The sequence below is a fragment of the Pogoniulus pusillus genome, chromosome 3 (genome assembly GCF_015220805.1).
Source record: "Pogoniulus pusillus isolate bPogPus1 chromosome 3, bPogPus1.pri, whole genome shotgun sequence".
Taxonomy (NCBI): Eukaryota; Metazoa; Chordata; class Aves; order Piciformes; family Lybiidae; genus Pogoniulus; species Pogoniulus pusillus.
The window spans coordinates 28246576-28270449 of NC_087266.1; the positions used below are offsets into that span (position 1 = coordinate 28246576).

A 23874-nucleotide genomic window follows, 5' to 3' on the forward strand; every position below is an offset into this window, starting at 1 on the left:
TTGAGGCTAGCATTTAGGGTCAAAAAAACAGGCATGAAAAGCCTGCAGGAATCAATTAGATCCTTACATGAGCTGCAGTCAAGGCATACAGACATTGAAGTTGGGTCTTACTTGATTTCCCTTTTGCATCACTGTTTACCATGCTGTGAAGCCACTCAGAAACTGGGTGAGGAATTTGATGATGAAAAGCACTGTACTTTCTCATTTCTTTTTGTAAGATGGGGTTCTTGTTTTCCCCGTCCTTTATTTAGTGGTGATGGAGTCTGAAGCATACAAACCAGACCTATGTTCGTGAAGCATCTGACATGCTTGAAAAATCAGAATCAATAGCTGACAAGAAGAACAAAATCAATCTTGTTCTTACCAGCAGAAGTTTGTTTCCTATTTGATTGAATGCAAGGACAGGAGATTCTGATTCTTCTTACTGAGAGACTTTTCCCCAACTGTTTCTTAAAGCTGCAACATTAGCTTTGTTATACTGACTTATTGTTCCATGGATAGTCACAGTGTACTGTGACATCACTTGTGTAATCATCTAATCATGTAAAAGACAATATTAATGCAGAATTTTCCTTAAAAGACTTTCTAAATGTAAAATCAATGTCTCCATGGAAGTGTAGCCCGATGCAGGTTTTTCCTCTGAGCTTCCTACTCTAGTGCAATTTTTAATAAAGTGCTAATTATTGTGCATTCAGGCTCCTATTACGCAGTAGGAGGCAAATGCTAATTCCTACTTGATTACTGGTAAAATGTGATTACTATGGACAATCTTGATACATCTTCAATTCTACAAGATACATGTATGCTGAAATTCATGTCAATGAGAACTCTGGAAAGCAGAGGTTTCTTCATCCCTTCATTTTAAGGAAGGAAGTTATTAAAATGGCAACTACCAGCAGACCTATTTGAATTATGAGGAAAACAAACAAAGGATTCTGTAATAATTTTGACATGCTGTAGCTGCTGCAAGATAACCTTTGCTTTGGGAAAAGTGCTTACTTAGTTATGCTTCCAATTTCAGAGAAAAACTATAAAGCCACATCAGTTTTGTCTCACATGTCAACATTTTTCACCTACATCCAGAAACTATTAATATGTATCTATATATGTCAAATATGCACATCTTTCTGTAATTCAGGAGTGCTGCATTTGCTCTGTCTAAGAATACTGCATAACTGTCTAGTTTGACAAACTAAATGTGGCCTGGAAATTAACCTTAGCTTATTGATAATGACTCAATAGTGCGACTTCACTAAAAGCTTACCAGACTGAAGTTTGCATGTATGCGAACATGAAAACAGCAGAGTTTGGATGAGATTCATTTCTTTAAAAAACAGACCAAAACAAAACAAGAAGAGCAAGAACACAAGAGAAAAAGCTGAAGTAGACATGTTCACACTGCAAACTGAAGTGCCCTGTGGAGATGTGCATCTATTTCCATCAATGGCAGTGAGAAACACGAAACCTAATGAATTGCCTAAGATTACAATGTGTGAATTTGCAGTGTTATTATTTGTGTAGGCTAATGCACTGCAGCCATCAGCCTGAAAACTAAATGTAACAAACATGGAACTGGAACTACAGGAAGCCACGAATCAGGAACAAGAAGAAATTACTGTGTGCAATACACCATTGTAGAAGAAAGAGATTTCAGAAGGCACAGTTCTTCTAAAAATTAATCTAGATTAACAACAAACTATTTGACCACATGGTATCTGACTACCTCTCTTTCCTCATGCTCATGAATATTTGTTTATGTAATCAATAACCCTGACTTGACCTATGCTGCTTGCAGTGGAAGGTCTTATTCATCATAGGCAGTACTGGCATAATCTGACTGTGTAAGTCTATACTGCAAATATTAATATTGCTTTTAGAAATGATAGTCATCTTGATAGTCATAATTCTCAGGGCTAATGACTTCATCAAACAAGTGCTTTGGGATGCTGAGTTATTTAAGTCTGTTCCTAAGTACACAACAGTGTCAGAGGTTGAGGGTAGTGGAGGTTCTTCCTCTTCCCACTGGATGTTTTCTGGAGAGAAGTTAGTCGCCAAAATTTTAGAACTGCCTTTAGCTGAAACTAGCCCTTGCCTATTCTCATATTGGCCTTTTTCTCTGGACTCTAATTTCTTTATTTACAAAGATAGGTTAACAATAAAGTCCACTTTGGTGGTCCATGTACCAGCTATGGATTTGTTCTTGTTATCTTTCAACCTCAGGATTCTGGGTAGCTCCTGACCGCCTGATATTGTAGAAAGCTAAATAAGACAAAAAGCTAACAACATCTTCTCTGTGCATGAAACAGCACAGAGGAGGCACCTGTTCCTCCTCAGCACTGTAGCACTTATTTCTAAGGAAGCAACCTATTGAACTAATGATTTTTATACTATTTTCTTATGTCTTGATGTTACAAAAATAGAAAAAAATTACTGGAGGAATTTTTAAAAACTCTGTAAATGTGGAACTCACTTAAGTTAGGCAAACTTGTCTGTCAGAAATATTCTCAGCAGCCTACTAGATGAATTCCTTTGTGATAATGCTAGAGATCAGCTTCTTTAATGTTAGTAGCAGTATTTGCCCATTGAAGGACAACACACCTTGCAGTGATGACTGGTGGTAAGGACTATTTAATGCTGGGGAAAATCTCAGAGAAAAGCTATACTAGTAGTCTTCCAGTACTTGAAGGGAGCCTACAAGAAGGCTGGAGAGGGATAGTTTACAAAGGCCCGTAGTGATAGGATGAAGGACAATGGTTTGAAATTAGAGAAGAGTAGACTTAGACTGGATGTTAGGAACACGTTCTTTACCATGAAGATGGTGGAACACTGGAACAGGTTGCCCAGGAAGGTAACTGAGGCCCCATCTCTAGAGATAATCAAGGTGAGGCTTGACAGGGCTCTTGACAACCTAATCTAGCAGAGGATGTCTCTGCTCACTGCAGAGGGGTTAGAGTAGATGAACTTTGGAGATCCTTTCCAAGCCAAACCATTCTGTGATTCTATGATTCTATGACCTGTTGAGGGCAGGCCCTTTGGAGGGGTTCCTGACTGTTAGCATCCTCACTTTTCAGCATTCTTGTTTTCTTAAGTGAAAGACAGACGTAGCCCTGCCTTCTGCTTCCTGCAGTGCTCTGTCAAAGAACATATAATAGAAAAGCCACTGGCTTATTTTGCTAGGAAATATCAAGCAATGTCAATTACTGTATTCAGTACTGCACTGTTTATATGCTCATTGATGCCAAAAGCCTCATCAGTTTTGCTGCTCTGAGAAATGCCAGCTGTTTGGGAAAAAATTCAAAGCTGAACAGAAACATCACCTTAATGGAAGCTCTGGGATAAGTGACAGTATCAAAACCCCACCAGAACGTTTCAGAAAAGTTTGAGCACCAACTTGTCTATGTGATGACTATTTAACTTTGCAGTTAATGTTACTAAGATCCTTTTTTTACAATTTAATTTCATTAAAGATCAACTATATTTGGCCTGACCTGTTGTTCCTAAACTAAGAAACAGGGAAGAGACCACACCACATCAAGAGAGACACCATCCAGCAGGGCAAACATGCAAAGGTAGGGAGGAGCTAGGATAGTCCAATCTGATAGCATTGAACTATCTATCACACAGGAAGGCATTTAAGACCAGCATGGCCCACATAAAGTTGTCTTTCAGTAATCCCAGACTGAAGGTTCTGTTTTAGACTATCAGGACAGAGTGGTAATATTTCCACCATGTAAAAAATGTCAGGGGATTTTCTTATTCCTTTGGCTATAAAATATTTTGTTTGAATTTGACTGAAACATTCTCATAAGTGGTTTTGCACAGAAAAAAAAATACTCTGCATGTGTGTTTAAAGAAAATACCCACTTGAAAATACTGGTCAGCACTATCTGCACTTGGTAAGCCTGTCATTTTAAAAGAAGGATATTTTAGGTAACTCATGTTAGAGATAGCACTCCAGAAATGATGCCGTGCCTTACTCTAATACATGAAAAATAATTGTCATGGTAGAGCGATCCTTCAAGAATCAGAACAATTTTTGGTCTGAATAAAATATATATTGAAAAGAGTATCAGTAAATGTGTTTCAGGGCACTGTTTAATCACAGAACAGAACCCCTGATGTCTTTTGTTTTCCCTTGGTGTAATACATAAAGTGGTGACACTCTGGATTTTGAAACTTTTCCCCAGTTGTCTACTACTTTTGCTAAGTATTGCAGGAGTTGGACCATTAGCCTGTTTTAATAGGTCAGTAATTCATGACAGTACTCTCTACTGTATCTTCCTGTCACAGGAACGTTTGGCAAAACCACAAGGGTCAAAACAATTTTCACTGTATTTTCTTTAGTAATACATTTACCCAGGACCCACGGTAATATCATCCACTCGACGATGGTTGGTGGCGGTCCCTGCATGCTCAAGTCTGACCTGTCAATGTGCTGAGAAGCAAGCAACAGCAGGAACAGAAAAGTCAAGTAGGATGCAGTATGGCAGATAAATTTGATAAATGGCTTTCGGATGAACAGCCCTAATGGGCTTTTGGGAGCTATCAGGTAGCACACAGAGAAGACTGGGAAAAGAAGTCCTATGACAACACATGTCAACATCTTCACAGCCCAGTGTCGCCTTCTCCATCCAGGGAACTCATCATACCAGCGGGATGCGAGCAGCTGCTGGCAGTTGGGCTGAGCAACAAACTAAAGAGAGAAGAAGAGAGGAAGATGGTTAGTTCAATGTTACCTCTTTAAAGTTATTTCCATGCCATTTATGTCACAACAAATAACTTCTGGATAGACATAAACAACAACAAAAAAAAAAAAACAACAACCCAAACCCCTATAGCCTATGCAAGCCTGCTCATACTGATAACACCAGTAAGACAGGGCTTGGTGATCTTGCTCTTCCTTCAACAGAAAAGGTGTAATTTAAAGCCACCAAGATTAATTTTAACAATAAAGCTTGACTTCCCCTTTAGTTGAAGTACACAGGCCAATAGGCCTTAAAACATAAACCTCAAAAGCTGAATTCAAACTATAAAACAAGTTCAAAAATACTTCCATTATTCAACCAGCAACACTTGCAGAGAATTTGCATGTGGTGGACTTGGAGTGGAAGCCACTATGAAAATGACAAGCACAACAAAGATCTGTAAACAGTGAAACAGAATTCCACAGCTGTGGATGAGCTACTTTCAGTGTGTTCCCTGTTAATTCTCTAAAAATCAGTCTTAGATACTGCCAAAACTCTTAACAGACACATCACAAAATACCTGCACAATATGAACAAAGCACCAGCATTTTCCAGTGTTTTACTACTCATTGTTAAAGAGGGAGAGGGAGAGGAGAGAGCTTCTCTATCACCTCCTCACAGGGGAGAGAATATCAAAGGGCTTATGGGCCAATATTATGACAGGAAGATCACTCAGCAACTGCTGTCACAAGTAAAATAGTCTCAAAATGGAAAAAAAGCTCCACAAACCCAAACAAGTCATGGAATCACAGAATTACAGGGCTTGGAAAGGACCTCTGAAGATCAAGTCCACCCCTCCGTGCCAAAGCAGGATCACCTAGGGTAAGTCACATAGGAATATATCCAGATGGGTCTTGGAAGTCTCTAGAGAAGGACACTCCATAACTTACCTGGGAAGACTGTTCCAGTGCTCCCTCACCCTTACAGTAAAGAATTTTTTTCTCACTTTGAGGTAGGACTTCCTGTGTTTGGATCCATTGTCCCTTGCTCTATCACGGGACCTGCCAGTAAGCCTGCTCCAGCATGAGCTCTTTCCACAGGACCACAAGTTCTGCCAGGAGCCTGCTCCAGTACAGGCTTCCCACAGGATCCCAGCCTCCTAGAGGTGCATCTGCCTGTTTCAGCAAGGTCTCCTCTGCAGGCTGCAGGTAGTAATTTGTTCCAATAATAACCTACATGGGCTTCAGGAAGACAGTCTGCCTGTGCCCTGCTGCCTGGAGCACCTTCTCCTATTTTGCTGATCTTGGTGTTTACAGATTTGATTATGTCACATATTGTCACTCCCCTCTGTAGTTGCTGTTATGCAGTAGTTTTCTTCTTCATAGTTAAATATGTTATCACAGAGGCTTTACTATTGTCACAGATGGGCTCAGCCTTGTCCAGCAGCAGATTCATCTTGCAGATGGTTAGTGCTGGCTCTATTGGACACAGGGAGCAGTCTAACAGATTCTCACAAAAGTCACTCCTGTGGCTCCCCTGCTACCAAAACCTTGCCATGTGAAACTTCTTTATCTGGTCAAATAATAAAATTGTTACTTTATGTGAAATAATTTCAGATTTGAATTCTAATTAAATATGCCTGGTTTGGGTTTTGCATTGTTTTAATAATACTTATAACCATAGGATCAAAAGTCCTTTGGGGATGAATAATAGACAACATCTCAAACATTTTCTGAAATCCCTGGGATTATTGCCAGTAAACAGTTTCTGAAATCCCTGAGATTATTACTAGTAAATTATTTCTGAAATCCTTGGGATTATTATTGGTAGAAAATGTTATTTCGTTTGGAATGAAATGAAAGTCAATGTATATATCTTTCTGCATCCTGTCTGAAATGTTAACCTGAGCCAAATTCAGACCTGCTCTATGTTAATGAAATGCCAGTGTCCTTAGCAGAGACATATTTGCCTATGAGACACCAACACTGAAGTTGACTCCTACTGTTGTGAAATACAAGAAAATAAATGCCTTGAAAGTAGCCTTAAAGAAGAGTAACAGAGTGTTCTCTTTCATTAGAAAAAAACTATTTGCCAAGTTTCAGGATGTTTGTGTCAAGATACAGATGTCTGGAATAATACTGCAGGCAGTCAGAGAACATTGTTTAAAAGTTCTATTTTTGCTATGTTTATAACAGAGGTTTGCCTGCAACATTTTTCACTTCAGTTTGTTTCGGTAGGTACAGATTAGTGCTTTGCTTGACTAGTGAGAGAGTACAATTCATAGGCTCATTTCTCAGCAAAAATTTTTCTTTTAGATTTCTGTCCTTCCCCTGCCCCCCGCCCAGCCCAGACTGTGCCAGAGAGGTGTTTGTTTCCCATTTTTCTTAGTATCTTCCTGCTACCTAACCCTCACACATCTAAAAGTAATGAGTTTCAAAGTCTTGTTTGTGTCTCCTTTCTCAGCACTTTTGAGCCACTCTGTGTTGGGGGCCAAGTTGAAGCAATAATTTCCAGCAGCTAGCAAAGGCTAATGGTAGATGTAGGAAGCCTATTCCTTGACAAGAATGGCTAAAATAGAATGCTGTAATGAGGAAAAAAAATAAGTAAAAGGAATATTATTTTGTTTCCTGAGTCTACCAAATATTGAGCACCTTTGGGGCTGGGAAGACCAGAACTGATACCAAGGTAACCTCATGCCATGAGGAGATGGTTGCTGACTCACCATCTAGAGAGTGCTCCACACTGTGTGGGCAGTCACTGCTTACTTCTAATCTTTAAACAGATTAATATGCAAAACTTTCAATGTTAATACAGAAAGCACTTTTGAGTAGGCTTGAAAATGTGTTTCTTGTCTCCTAATACCAATATTAGATTTTGACATGTTGTGACTATTTCTATGGCATAATGTGTGAAAGACAAGGGTTGCTTCTGAGGCACAAGAAGTTTTTCAGTTAATGCAGAAAATTTGCAAATCCCAGACACTGATGAGTCAAATTTTTAAAATCATAATTTTAAAAGAAATTAGCTTTCATATTTCTCTTCAAATTATGGCTGTGTCAGGACTGGTTTAGTACTGGTTGGATTCTCTAACGATACAAGAAAGCTAACATAGACTATACATTTCATGTGCCCAGATTTGAGAAGAGCAACATCAGTAATGTGAGGGATCTTGACAGCCTGCTTAGGTGGTCAGAGGCTAACGGGATGAGATTTAACAAGGCCAAGTGCAGGGTTCTGCCACAACAACCCCAAGCAGCACTACAGGCTGGGGACAGAGTGGCTGGAGAGCAGCCAGGAGGAAAAAGACCTGGGAGTACTGATAGATAGTAGGCTGAAGATGAGCCAGCAGTGTGCCCAGGTGGCCAAGAGAGCCAGTGGCATCCTGGCCTGCATCAGGAACAGTGTGGCCAGTAGGACAAGAGAGGTTATTCTGCCCCTGTACTCAGCACTGGTCAGGCCACACCTTGAGTCCTGTGTCCAGTTCTGGGCTCCTCAACTCAAGAGAGATGTTGAGATACTGGAATGTGTCCAGAGAAGGGCGACAAAGCTGGTGAGAGGCCTAGAATGCAAACCCTATGAGGAGAGGCTGAGGGAGCTGGGGTTTTTAGCCTGAAGAAGAGGACGCTCAGGGGTGACCTCATTGATGTCTACAACTACCTGAAAGGAGGCTGTAGCCAGGTGGGGGTTGGTCTCTTCCCCCAGGCAACCAGCAACAGAACAAGGGGACACAGTCTCAAGTTGTGCCAAGGGAGGTATAGGCTGGATGTTAGGAGGAAGTTCTTGCCAGGCAGAGTGATTTGCCATTGGAATGGGCTGCCCAGGGAGGTGGTGGAGTCGCTGTCCCTGGAGGTGTTCAAGAAAAGACTGGATGAAGCATTTAGTGCCATGGTCTAGTTGATTGGACAGAGCTGAGTGATAGGTTGGATTGGATAATCATGGAGGTCTGTTCCAACCTTGCTGATTCTATGATTCATTCTATGACTCTATGACATTAAACACACAAGCAAGTAACAGAGTAGTACGGAGCAAGCATGTGAAATATGTCATCACTTCAAGAGCTGAATGCATGGGCAAGCAGCCCTAGCATTGCAAGCAAAGGTCTGTAATAGAAACCACAGCACTACATCTACAAATGATATATTGTATTTTTTAAATGTCCACATATATCAGGTTTTCTGCTGTTATTTTTATCTGACAATACTGTTGGCAAGGTTAATGTCTTGAAGCAACAAAAATATGTGTCTTTACTGCAGCCTTTTCTTTATAGCTCTGAACTCCAGTGATCGTATAACATGCACTACAAACCACTCCAAAGTGTCTTATTTGGACAGCTGGAATATTGCCTTTCATCTCCTGCTGATGCTTCTTTTACAGCTATGGTTTGCTGCTTCATTTTTCAACGAATTATATGACATTATTAAAAATGTCTGAATTAATTTTCACAAATTTGACTACTTGCTCCACTTTTATCATTGTATGCTGTGAAATATGTTCAGCAGGGAGGTGGTGGAGTCACCGTGCCTGGAGGTGTTCAAGAAAAGACTGCATGAGGCACTTAGTGCCATGGACTAGTTGATTGGCCAGGGCTGGGTGATAGGTTGGACTGGATGATCTTGGAGGTCTCTTCCAACCTGGTTGATTCTATGATTCTATGATTTTTGCTTAATAATGAGTGAAGTTCTTCAATGGGGAAGAGTTGGGGTATTCTGGTGGAAGAGAAGTGTACTCAGTGGTGAATCACAGTCTTGTTCCTCAGCTGCCCAAAAAAGGAGAGCTTGTTACTGAATATTGTATCTCCTTTCTTGTCCTTGTGGACATGTTTCTTCCAGTGGAAATGAGGAGAAGATATTTTCTACTCACATCATGTCTTCAAGTGTAGTATTTAAGTACATACAGGAACTGGAGCCAAGGAAGTCTTCCTGGGACACACAGTGTAAAAGCTGCCTCTAAAGTCTCTCTCAGAAGCATATTTCATAGACCATATGTTAATAATATACTTTATTACTGAACCTGAATTCTTATTATACCTTTTTATTTATCTATCCACTAAAATGCCCTTCTTTACAGAAAAAAAAAATCCTCTTTATGGCAAAATTCTTTGGTTAAATGAACCTTATTATTATTATTAGTTCTTTATTAGAAAGGCATGGTAGAATTGGATGGCAAAAGGTCATATAATGCTTCCCGTGTAAATGGATGGGATTGCATTTATTATGGTCATGCAATAATGCTAAGTAGACTTAGAAGTCATCTCTGAACTGGGAGATGAAAAAAAAAATGTAAAAAATAATACTGTACACAAATATTTTATAACTAGCAAACCCAGAAATACTCTGTAACATTCATTTGCCAGATCTCCACTGACTATGCCAAAATAGTTTCACCGTAGTGTATTTTTATTTCCTTAATTGGAGATATTACATTCTGAACTATTCAAAGTAGCTTTTATACTGTCACTATTATGTTGTTATTTGTCTTTGACATTGTCTTCACGTAATTAGCAACCAGCAAATTTTTATTTTCACATATAGTTTCCAAAAGCTTCCAGCAGCAAGGAATTTTGCAATGATTATTCCTGGTAGCATAACTTGGGCTCCTTCACAGAATTTGCCTATCTGAAAATGTTTTGGTACTCATTCTCGTTGTCATCCTGTGAACTGGCTCTCCTCAGACTGGTGAAAACCAGAAACTATTCACAGTGCCAGCAAAAAAAAATCTGTCAGGGCATGATACTAATGATATCCAAACAGACACATAGGCCAGAATTTCATTTTCATTGCTATAATGTAAATCCCTCAGTCGATGGAAATTCTGAAGAAGTAACACAGGATACTATTAACTGTATATTGTCTTTTTGGAAAAAATGTGTTTATAAAAGTAATTATTTCGATAAGCAACACATTATCAAAAGAAGCCAAGCCAGTTCTTCACAATATCACCTTATTTATTTCATTGTATCAGGAAATCTACAAAGATATTAAAAAAAACTCAGGGTCATCAAATCCAACCGATAACCCTACTCTGCAAGGTTCACCCTAAACCATACGCCCAAGCACCATATCCAAACAACTTTTCAACACGTTCAGGGTTGACTCCACCACCTCACTGGGCAGCCCATCCCAATGCCCAACCACTCTTTCTGTGCAAAAAATGTTGTGATAGAGTGATAATTTTTATACTTGCACAGCAGAGTAACATAATCTGAGGCCCTGGTTAAATTCTCACTCTGAGGTCAGTAGGTGGTTTAGCATAAGTTAGAAAAAGAACGTGACTTTACATTTAGAAATGAAAGCTGTCACAGGAAAGTGATTTCTTTTTGACTTAAGTACAAGTGAGTTATGCTGTAATGCAAAGAACTGTTCCTGATATTGTTCTGTACAGATAAATGTTAAAGACCTTCTGAGGGAGAAGGAAGCAAAAGAAAATATTTATCATAAACTTTGTTAGTAATATTTTCCTTAAATGTTATTCTGTACTGCCATTACTAGTAGAGGTAGGAAATGCCAGGACTGAGGTCTGCCCTTTGTCACTCACATTTTTAAGTTATTATGTTCAAGTTCAAAAATGATTAAGCCAAATTTGTTCTTTCTCCAGAACATTTTATTTTTTCTATTTTACATATTTCCCCAGATATTTCACAAACTCTTCTAGTTATTTTAACTTCAGATTTATATATAAAAATTCTCTGTCTACTGGTTGTGAAAAGTATATTGCCTGGCACTAATGACAGATTCAAATTCCAACTTCATTAAGTAGATTCCTAATTTGGTGCACTGTTTCTCCCTCTAGAGACACCACTGCATATTCTTTTCTGTATCTTCCTCCAAAGATTATATTTTCAGCACATACTTTACGAAGACTCTTTCATTAAGACAAAAAAATAAAAAAACCCACTCAACTGTAATTTAAATGATTTAACATTATTAACCAGATCAGCCCCACATTTTCCCTTCTAAAACCTAGAGACCATGTTCTGGACTCCTTTGGGTGTAGTTATACCATCTGTTTTCTATCTCAGGCCAGAAGTCCTGATTCCTGTGCCAGTTACTGTGAATCTGCTAATTTCCATCTTGTCTCAGTTCAATGCCAACTGGAGCAGACCATCATTATAATCTTAATTTTTTCTTATCCCAGATCACTGGGTCAACTTTTCCTCAGCTCCATCTGCAGCTGTGTCACTAAGGGAACTATTCAGCTCAGTCAGGGTCAGAGCACTAGAGCATATCAGCTTGTTTATTATCAGGGCAATCTGCTTCAGGTCAGGCCCTCGTAACAAAACAACTTCATTGCATAGATACCATCCTCATAAAACCCAGAGTTTACACTCTTCTCACCAAGCACCAAATACAACACAAGGTTTTAAATTCCAATTATCCTTTTGTTTAACTTGAAATAAGAGGAGGAAGAAAACAAATCAAAATGAAATAGGAGTAAAAATAAGACTGAAAGGATTAATCAACAATATTACACCAACGATGGCACTGCACTTTCTAATATTTTAAATTTCCTTTTCACCACATCAACACAAGCAGATACCCTTAATTTGATTCATTATTCCTTCTTGGTAAGATGAATCAGCACAGAGAAAAATATTAAATATATCTATTAAATCAGTCAAATTTTATCTGTAATTGCAGTGATTAATTGCTTTGAAAAGGCAACAGCAACTGAAACTCGAATGCAGTTCTCAGGAACTAGCCATGCACGTATAGCCTTCTTAGACTTCCAGTGGTAAAGAAAAGTCAGGTTTTTGGCCTTTGAAATGAGTTTCAAACTTCATAACTGAGACACTGGTATAATACCTGTTATTCTCATTTTGGGTAAGTGTTAAATTCACCTCAATCCAAAATACTTTTGTAGGGAATAACAATTAAAGGACCCAATAAGTATCTGCAGAGGTAATACAACATGAACATGCTTCTGTTACATTGGATCCCTGTTTTTATGCAGATAGCTGATGTATTTCCATGCACAGCAAACAAAAAAATAGTCAAGATTGATATTTCTATGTTCTACACATGGGACAGAATAACTCTGCACAACACTACAGGCTGGAATTCACTATCTAGAAAGTAGCCTTGCAGAAAAGAGGTGGAAACACTGGTAAACGGTGTTTGACTGGGCCTATGTAGTGCAAAAGTACAGCTTGAGCTGCAGCAGCCAGCATGTCAAGGACAGTAATAATTCCTCTCTCTTTTGCACTTGTGAGACTATGTGTGGAGTGCTGTGCCTTGTTTTGGGTCCCCCACTGCAACAGGGATGTAAATAAATTTAAATGGGTCCAACAGGCAACCTCCAAGAGGTTATGTGGCTGGCTTCCAAGGTGGTCAGGGACAGAAGAAAGGAGTAGGGTGTACTGGTAGTGGGAACTCCTTTGCTGTGTTATACAAACAAGAGGCTATGAACAGAAGCAGATTTTTTTTTTATGGAGCACAATGAAACAACAAAGATGATCATAAGTTCCATCAAGAGAGATCTAATAGTGGCCTTCCAGTACCTGAAAGAAGCCTACAAGAGGGATGGAGAGAGACTGTTTGCAAAGGCTTGTGGCAATAGGATTGTGATGGAGGGCCACATAGGCCCAAATGGCCGTGTTTACAAATCTATTCTTGCCCGGACATGTCCCCCCGAAAGGTGTTGTCCTGCCCAAACCTGGGGAAAACAAATTAAGGGGGACAAAGGAGCACAATAAGCCTGATGCCTTCGAGTCTGGCCTGCCTCCTTGCAAGGTTGAAGTAAACAGCTTGTGTAAGCTCACGCATCTAGGGTGGGTGGTCCGCCTGAGCCCCCTCCATATTTGGGGGTACCAGACCCGTGGATTTCACCTTATTTGGTATGGTTTGGCCTGCTGCCAGACCCTTATTGGACAGAATTGTGGCCAAGGACCATCAATCTCGGGCTCATATGTCATAAAAGGGGCAATTTAGTGTTCCTGCCACACTCCTCCACCCGCTGCTCCTAGCCGCTTTGCCACTTTGGAACCATCGCCGCTGCATGATTTCGACCCACAGTACTTCGCACCAGCCCAGGGAAATCGACCAAGGCACTCCTGGCCAGGCGCCGCTCTAACCCGTTGTTCCCAGCTCGATCATGCCCGTGGAGTCCCTCAGACAGTGCGCCCCAATAATACCTCAACTGAACTATTCAGACCCACGAGGGTCAACAATGTGGCTTTCGCTACACATATTTGGGATCATCGAGACTGTGACTCCAGCCAGTGAGTAACTGAGCAACCTCGATTTAAACAGCATAGACTTTCAGACTTTACCTGTGGCACGTTTATGTCAATAGACATTCTGTAAAGTAATTTCACAACCGCATACAAAGGACTTGTGTAGGTTAGCTGTATATAAGTTTGGGGAAGGGGGGGGGCGGAATTCCTTGTGTATATAATACTAAATTATTTAAACCCTGTTAAATTCGGCCTCATATTTAATCCCCCCAAAACCCAAACAAAATCCCTTCACAACAAGGATGAGGGGCAATGGCTTCAAACTAGAGAAGAGTAGGATTTAGATTGGATGTCCTTTTCCATGAGGGTAGTGGAACACTGGAGCCGGTTGCCTGGGGAGCTGGCTGAAGCCCCATCTCTGGAGAAATTCAAGGTGAGGCTTGACAGGGCTCTGGGAAACCTGATCTAGTTGTGGATGCCCCTGATGACTGCAGAGGGGCTTGGACTAGATGACCTTTGGAGGTCCCTTATTAAACCAGACCACCCTGTGATTCTGAGCTTCTGTGAGATTCTAGTTTAAGGAAAATACTATTCCACACAAGAGTGGATAAGCACTGCTCAGGGAAGATGCAGAACTTCCATCTTTGTAAATATTCAAAACTTGGCTGGGCAAGTTCCTTTGTAACTTGATATATAAACCATGCTAGTGGGGTTTTGATTAGGAGATTGGACCAGATGATCTTGAGAGATAACAAAGTATTTATTATGATCCTACAAACTTACTGCCTTAACCTGAGTAGTGTTTTTTGTGTCAACAAAACTCTTTTCAAAAGTAATAATAATTGTGTTTGCAGGTTTGAATTTAATTATTTGGGAATTAATTATTTTTCTAGGAATTCAAGGCATTACTTAGATCTTTTTCACCATTGGTTACTCTCTTTCAAAAGAGGCTGGGCCTGTCTCTGTCATATCATTGAACCGTATTACTGCTAAACAATACAAGAAACCATTTCAACTGTTTCAAAGAATCATAGAATCAACCAGGTTGGAAGAGACCTCCAAGATCATCCAGTCCAACCTAGCACCCGGCCCTATGCAATCAACTAGACCATGGCACTAAGTGCCTCATCCAGTCTTTGCTTGAACACCTCCAAGGATGGCGACTCCACCACCTCCCTGGGCATTCCAATGGCAAATCACAAAGAACTTCCTCCTAATATCAAGCCTATACCTTCCCCAGCACAACTTAAGACTGTGTCCCCTTGTTCTGTTGCTGGTTGCCTGGGAGAAGACACCAACCTCCACATGGCTACAGCCTCCCTTCAGGTAGTTGTAGACAGCAATAAGGTCACTCCTGAGTTTCCTCCAGGCTAAACAACCCCAGATTTTCATTTTTCCCCTCAAGTTTCAAACACATGAGGGGAAGAAAAAGCTATAATAAAAAATATTTGTTTAGGTCTCTGGAACTTCAGTTCTATTATTCCAAAAGCAGTTTCTAGTTACTTCTGACATCGTTTGCCATTATTATTTCCTTAAAAAAAACCCAAAACACCAACTGATAAGAGAATAGAAGTAGTAGTTGATCGTTTTCCCAGTATTCATTTTAATACTGGATACATTGACACTATAAACACATTTTGTTTATAATCTCAAAAGTCTAAGCTCATTCTAGATGTTGTGTTTTGAGGGGTTCCAGGTTATTCCAGACTCCCTAAAAAAACTACAGAGACCAAACAGAAATCAATATATATTTTAAGTAACTTTATATCATGTCCCTGCCTGTACTCAGCACTGGTGAGGCCACACCTCAAACACCAAGCTCAGTCTTGGGCCTCTTGCTACAAGAACATTTGAGTTTCTGGAGCATGTCCAAGGAAGATCAGAAAAGCTGGTGAAGGGTCTAGAGAACAGGGATTATTTAGCCTTACAAAAGAAGGCTCAGGGGAGACAACTGCTCCTTACAACTACCTAAAAAGGAGGTTGTACTGTGACAATGATAGAAAAAGACAAAATGGCCTTAAATTGCACCAGGGGAGGTTTAGGCTAGATATAAAGGAAAAAAAATCTTCAGAGAAAGGTTGTAAAGCATTGAAACAGGATTCTCAGGGAAGCAGTTAAGTCTGGCATTTAAAAGATGTGTAGGTGCAGCCCTCAGGAAGGTGGTTTAGTGCTGATCTGGCAGTGCTAGGTTAACGGTTTGACTTGATGATCTTAAAGGTCTCTTCCAGCCAAAACAATTCTATGCTTTTATATATTAACATGTGTGGAAATTACATAGCATATAGTTCATATAAATCACGTTATCAATGCAAACTGATTTGAAAACAAATAGCCACTATGTTGACTGATCTCAGCATCAGAGGTAGTAAAAAGAAAAAAGCCAACACAGCTTTGGATTAATATTACCAGCAGCATCCAGATTAGTTTTGTGTCCTGTGTTGATAAGGCTTCTAAGTACTCACTGGTCATCCAGAAAGGGTGAAGATTTAAATTACAATCTCATATGACAGATTCAGTGAGTTCCCTCAAAGTCAGCTCACTGTTCCACTTTGTCTACTTTTGTAGCTGCCATCCCACCAGAAGGAAAAGTTACAAACCAGCCTTTCAAAATTAATGAGGGAGCTGAAAATATGCTGAAAGCAACTGAAGCACAGAACACAATGAGAGTTTAATTGGAGAAAAGTAAGCTGGGAAGAGCTTTGAGAAAGAGAAGGGTAGGAAAGTGACTAGAAAAGCATAGCTTCTTCCTCTGGGCATTGCTTCCTCATCTGAGAATTTCTGCTTGCATCACACCATCCTATTTCTTGTGTGCAGCTCATTCTAGGGCCCAAAACATAGCAGAGAGACATTCTTAGCTCTGTTTCTCCTTTTTGGATGTCCTTTCAGATTTATGCAGGGTATTGAGCTATTTGAAAGAAACCTTGCTACAAATATTATCCCCCTTCTTTTCTGCTTTTCCAGGCTTTGTCTGTTTCTGGGAAGAAAAACCTTCTTGGAGCAGTGATTTTGTCACATTATTTCATTACATCTGTAAAAACAATGGCAATCATTTTACATTAGCACCAGGCAAATTTAAGTTTCGCTGTTAGTTTAGCTTTACAAGATGCCATCCTACAGCCTGGTGTGAAAAATGGATATAACTGTTCTTGACTCCAAGCTCATGCTGCTCTAGCCAACTCATACAAAAGCCAACAACACAGTCATTTTGAACTCCACGATTTCCACCTCCTTTAGAATGACTGCTTATTATGTGAAGCTCTACTGGAGCTGAAGATGACAAAGTTCCCAAAAATTCAGTGCAAATCCATTTTTTTGGAAAGCACAACACTCACTTGCAGGCTGACTGAATACAGAATTGGAGGGGTGAGAGAAACATAAAAACACAGACTGATTACAAAGGAATTAAAACTAAATAAAGTAATAAACTGCATATTTCTCTCTTGCATGTTCCTTATCAACATGCTGTAGGAGGTCTGGCTTTGTAATCTCATTAATTCTAAGGAACAGAATGCATACAGCCTTTGGATCTGCTTTTCTTTTTCTTCAAATACTTCAATGCTTTCATCTTTAAGTTCCTCTTGTTTAACTTGGCTGTGTATTTATCTGAGAATGTTAAAAGCTGAGAAATCAGATTAATCATGCAGTTCCTGCATAATGACTAAGCTGAAATGACAAGTCTTTGGCAATGACGCTCAATGAGCACTATTCCAAGACCATTTCCAGATGAAATGTATGTAAGTCTGTAGTGGATGCATCAATTACATCAGTCAAGCATGGCCTTCATGAATCTCCCTTCTAGCCTTCACGCATTTTTACTGATTTTTTTTGCAATCTATAGAATTAATCTTCCCAGTTTTTCCTTAAATGAGTTCAGAGGCACTGCTTTGGAATGGATGGTTGATAACCTTCTGCAGTTTTAACATGGGATACAAATCTTGGAAAGAATTACAGAGAGCATAATCTCTTGCTCAAAAGCCTTTCTCTCCAAAAACTCATTTACAGTTAAGAATAGGTTATGGTTGAACAAAATAACCCTCTGTTGAGAACAGACCTTACAAATAGTGTGCTTTCTCATAATGGGGAGGTACCTACAACAGCTGTTAATGAAATTCTGTACACTCATCATCTGCCAGCCTGAAGAAATGACTATCCTTGGCTAGTTCTTCCCCTTATGAAGCTCTGACATTTGTAGCGAAACAAATTTGAGTTCAGTATCTCAAATGAAAATCTGTAGTTACTCTCACCGTTCCAATACATAGAGACGTCTCAACACTGCCGGCAGCTTTCATGATGGAGAATGAGAGTGGTGAAAGAAGTAACACAAAAAAACAAACAAACAAACAAAAAAAACAAACAAAAAAAAAACCAAAAAAAAAAAACCACCCAACAACAACAACAACAAAAAAAACCAAACTGGTTTACTTGACTTTTACATATGTGGCACTTTTAGAGATGTTCAGGCTACATCCACATTGAGTTCAGACTACATCTACACTGAAGAAACCAAAGCATCGCTGAGTTTGAGCACTAGACAGCAGTTATTCTCACTAAACATTTGCTCTTGTCTAGCTCCAGTTTTGACCTCTGCAGTCAGCTCTATGCAAGGCAACCCTGCAACTTGTTGTAGACTGTTTGCATGCACATCCCTTAATATCATTTAGTCTTAGGGTCAGGCAGTGGTTTGCTTTCATTTAGCAGTACAAACAATGTCTCAAAGACTAGTTCCCTGCATAATATTTTCCTGATTTATGTCACACAAAATCTGTTACACTGGCATTTCTAAAATTCATTGCATGCTCCTAGAAACTGTGTAACTTGGGAGATGTTTTTGTTTGCCCAACTCCATGGCTGTTTCTTACAGAGACGGAGTAGAACACATTGGCCCATAGTTCCAAGGTAAAGGAATTTATTTTATTTTAAAATGTGGAAGAAATTGACCATTTGAAAAAAAAGCTAGAGGTGGAAAAGGCATTTGTGGAATGATATAAGCAAAGGCATTGTTTCAGCCCCTGAGGGTTTGAGGCTACATTCTTCCTCAACAAATCACAGACAATTTGTTCACTGACAGAGAAATACGGTCCACAGGCTGTTGTCACTGCCTGCCTGATATGCATGCCCTAGCATCTGCTCTGGCAAGTCAGGAAGGGTACATTTCAAAGAAAGAGCTGCTCTCTAATCCACATGAAAAATAGCTCCCTGGTACTCAAAGGAACATTTTCTTCTGCTTCCTTTGCACTCTCCTGTAGTGTTAAGGAGATACATGCAGATCATACGCATGAAAATATGATTACCTAAACTGAAGTTTATTTGTGAATCAAACATATGGTATAATTAAGAATAAAGAAACTTGTATAGTAAGAGGTAAGTGAACACAAAGAGAAAAAAAAAAATCTCAGTCAAACCTACAAAACCATTTAAGTTCCTATGTGATGTGCAACCTAAATTTAGATTGCATGTATACCATTCCTATCCCCTGCATTCATACATATCACGCAGGCTTTAACAAAAACATGTCAACTAGAAGACCTGTAGACAGACTGGGTGATGCCTCCTGAGTCATGTTCAACATCTATTTTTCTCCATGATATCCAACTGCAGCTGTAGAGTTCTCACACAAATACTATCAAATACTGTAATCAGAGAAGCAAGACCTCTTCTTTACCAAGCATCCCTCTCAAAATACTCCCTTGTTGAGGTGATAACGGTGAGACCCCCATTCCTCTCCTTTACTTACTACTGCCTACTCTGTTTTAGCTAGCTCCAACCCTGACAGAAGTTTTTGTGCTCCCAGCTTCGGCTGCCATCAACACGACAAAATTGATGTTTCTTCAGCACCCAAACAAGTCAGGGTGAGGCAGATAGGATGGCAGCCAAAGCAATCCATACTTGGGGACTAAACTAAAACGTCAGCTGAATTACTTTGTAATTGTATAGGGAAACAGCAGCAGTACACTAAGTTTTAAATGCAAGTTCCTTTAGAACTTCATAGATAATACAAAAACAGGAAGATTTTTGTGGGGAATTTTAGAAGCCCCATCAAGGGATCTGACACAAAAATCTCTTAATTCTCTTGCACTGACAGCTCACTAAGGCACAAATTCACCTCTTGTTTTGAAAAGACTTGATGGCAGGTATATCTTACCACCGCCTTGCAGAAATGTTTTTCTCAAGTACTGAACTGCTGCACTTGTTACAAACCCCAGCTCTTCCTCAGAAATTGAGGGAACACAGCAGCCAAAGGATTCAAGGCTGTAAAAATACTATTTATGGTCACATTGGAAGAATATTTATCCTGACAGTGTTACAACTATGATCCATTTACATTAATTGCATTTGTGAATGAAGGAAAGCAGCAAAGAAGGAAATATCTTTGCTTTGCTATTCTTTTTGAAAATTACAGGATAATAGTTTTCACCTGAATGTTTGGAGTTGGCATCATTGTATATGTTGAAGAACTGGTAGAAGTAGAATAATATACAATTGTTGAACTGACCATTATCAAACTGTTGTGACTGGTTTTTTTTACTACTTTTACTAAATACTTGTGGTTTATTTTTGGGAAAATAAATATTCTGTAAGCTGAATGTTTTCATATTCTATCTTCCGATACAAGAAATAATTTTATTCTGATCTACCCTTTTCCTTTCTTAATCTTTTGAAAATTCATAGTGCTTGTGTGTAGTTCAGGTATGGAAAGACTAAATTGCTTAGGTAGAACTGATCTGGGACTTTTTGACAATTTTTTTGCCTCTAAAGTAGAGCAAAGTTTTAACACAGAATCTTAGAATGATCTGGGTTGGAAGAGACCTTGAAGATCAAGTGTTTTCCCTCTGAAGAATTCTAGAGTGATGTAAGCTCACTAAGTCTAAATATGTAACTGTGCATAAGCAATATAGAAAGGTCATTGTAGGAAACTTGGTTTCTCTGTGAACTCACTTGATAACACAGGCTCCTGGACCATATAATGCATTAGAAGTAATTCCTGTAAACAGATTCCTCTGTTTCAGCTTAAGAAGCTTTTCCAGTTCTCAGAATAGAATATCAAAACTTTAAACAATTACCATTTGCCCACTGTTACGTTCCAGAAGTTACATTCTACTCTTCTTAAAAGATTCTACCTCTTCTGAGCCTGAGCAGCACTTAGTTATAAGGTGTCTCCTCTGCAGTAAGTGCTAAGTAACATTGGTAGTGACAAAAATTATTTTGTTCTTTGATAGCCTGGGTTGTTTGCTGGAAATGTCTGTCTCTTCCCATCGACTATGATGGGACTCAAGGCCAGGCTGCCAACACAGGACCCCTTAGTTAAATATCTGAGGCTATGTGGAATGAGTCAGGAACTCATAGCACAAATGCACTACAGAATGGTTATTTCTAATTTCTATCTGCATGCTATTAAGAAGGCAGAACAGTCTAAGCCTTGAACTAATTTTATTATCAATGCCTCAAACCTTTTTACCTTTCAGCTTGTCTTAATGTCAAATGTTGTGTAACTGAGTCACGTCTTTCTGTGAACCATAACAGGGATTCTAATGAAGCCCTTAAGGATAACTTTTTAGAATAACCTGTCATTTAAATGACCACATTACCTTGGTAATTAAGTATTATTATCTTCTCTGCACAGCACATGGAGTAAAACATTTCCTTTTCCTCTTCATCCACCTAAAATAATAATGAGCCAGATCTTGTGCTTGAGAAATAGAACATAGGCATGTTGCATTTTGTAGATCTTCATCAATTTCTATTTTCAGTTTCTACTTTCTGAAGATTTGTATTGATCTTTCTCTCTCACAAATGTTAAGGACACTCATAGTTTTTTTTCAAGATTATTCAGGAATGTAACACATTCAAAACATAAAAGCCATGACTTGACATAATAAAGTACATGCCAGAGGATGTTCAGTGCTGGATTTCTTTTTTCTCTTGTTATTGTGCATTTGCATTTGGCTTTCCTCTGCTCTTCAGAACACTCTGTAAAATCCTTTCTTATCAAATCTTATCACTGTCAAGATATTCAGTCACAAATGCAGAGGACAAGGAAATCCACTCCTCCAGAATGGGGATACAAAGTTGTATAGTAAATAAAGGAAACAACCCTCACAAAATCACAGAGCTGTGTGACAGTTCTAAGAAGCACTGCCAGCTGCTGTTGTACATGGTATTGAGGAGATAGTGACAGTATAAAATGGGCATGCCAGAAGATGTACTACCACTAGTAGATGACAACATTCCCTAGCGGCTGTGTATATTGCAAAACTGGATGCCCAAGTTAAAATAAAGTGAATTATAACTTTAGCTACAGAAAATCAGGTCTCAAACAGTTGTTCTCAGCCAAAGGTAGCTGCAAAGAGTAAATAATGTCATTTCAGGTTAGAGGAACAAAACTGTAGTCTGGAACTGTCTATTCTTCTCTATGAAGGTCACCACAGACTAGGGATCCAGTTTGAAATTGAAATGCCTAAATATTAGGCATGTAAGTAACAGGACTTAGTTAAGTTCCCATCATCAGCAACTATCTAGTTAATACAGTCAATGGATCCTTGGAAGAAATTTACCCTACATATGGATATACAATTCAGTTACATACACACAAGCATCTTGTACTACGTTTCAGATACCCTGAAGTATTCTGGCCTATGGTTTCCACTCTGGAAAGGCACATGTCCCCTATATGTATTGTGCCATATTGACTAGCTCTATTTATTCATGTCAGATAGCTTTGGTTACCTCAAATAACACCAGACAGCTGTGCTTAGGAAATCAACTTAGATTACTAATGTCTGTTCATCTGGATCATTTCTAGGACCCACTGACTGTAAATTTGAGTGTAACAGGACCTTACCTCTCTAGTACACCTGTAAACAACAGACAGACCTTAAAGAAGATTTCATTGCTACATCTCTCCTACCATTTGACACCCACAAGTATATCTAAGACATCTGCACAAGACTGAGATACATGACACAGCTGTGCTAGTTTGAAACAACCTAGAATGTTTTGGTGAGAGAAACTAGACCATAGGCTGTGAAAGGAAAACAATGGTGATGTCTGCTTCCCTCAGAGTCTCGCTGAAGGAGGAATGTAAACACTAGACAACACTCTCGCCATTTTAACTTCACTTTCTGGCTGGGCTCTGACTGAGCTGCATCTCCCTAACCTCACCTGCCACTCACCTTTGCTTCTTAACCTCTTGGCTGAACCTCTATTCTTCCTTGGGACTGGGGTAAGGTTGAGAGGGGCAGGGGGAAGGTGCAGGGGTGGTTGAGAGCCCCTCCTGGGGACTCAGGTTTCTGGGAGGGGAGTTGTGCTTCTGTATTACTTTTACCTTGTATATTTCTGTCTATAACTGTATATATACTGTAAATATCTGCCTGTATATTGTGCTAGCTGTAAATAAATAGCTTCATTTATATTCCCAGAGCTGGCTGAGACTAGTCTAGGTAGCTTCTAAAGTGGGGGGGCGGGGGGTGGGGTGGGTAACACCCAAACCATCACAACAGGAAATACACATTACTGTAGAAAGGAAAACTGTTGATCTGCTGAAACTCTGAAACAGCTGTTAACATGGACTGTATGGGATGTGAGAGTCTGCAGTTGCCTAACCAGCAAGAAGACAGGGAGCAGCTATATACCAGGTAAGCAGATCTGTTCCCTGGTGTGCCCGCCAAGCACAAGGAGCAGCACATGACCTGCTGAATGGTCTGCTTCCCTCACCCTGAGACCAAAGTTAATAAAAGCATCACTGAAGATAAACAGGTGCCTTCAGTTCTCCCTCTGCTTATTGTGGCTCAGCAAGTGCTCACACTGCCTTTAAGTCGTGTTGGGTCCTGTAAATTTAGCACCTTATAAATGTGAGTGAAATTACTGCGAAAGTTAAGGAGGCAATGAGTAGACACAAATCCTACCACAGCCCAGCCTGGGGCCTGTCACCTAGCAAAACTACTTAATCTGTGCTCTGGGTTAGGTGTTCTTGAAGGAGTGGGAGCAAGAACAGCCAGATCCCCAGCTAGTGTGTGCTGA

The 23874-nt window shown here is 39.6% G+C and overlaps 1 protein-coding gene across 1 annotated transcript in view; it reads right to left on the minus strand.

The window, feature by feature from the left end:
• Nucleotides 1–23874, minus strand: part of TRPC4 (transient receptor potential cation channel subfamily C member 4) — a 176153-nt gene that overhangs the window by 48522 nt on the left and 103757 nt on the right. Inside the window, exon 5 of the mRNA XM_064173376.1 lies at nucleotides 4357–4693. Coding sequence (XP_064029446.1) covers nucleotides 4357–4693 — 337 coding nt within the window. The remainder of the gene's footprint in view (nucleotides 1–4356; nucleotides 4694–23874) is intronic.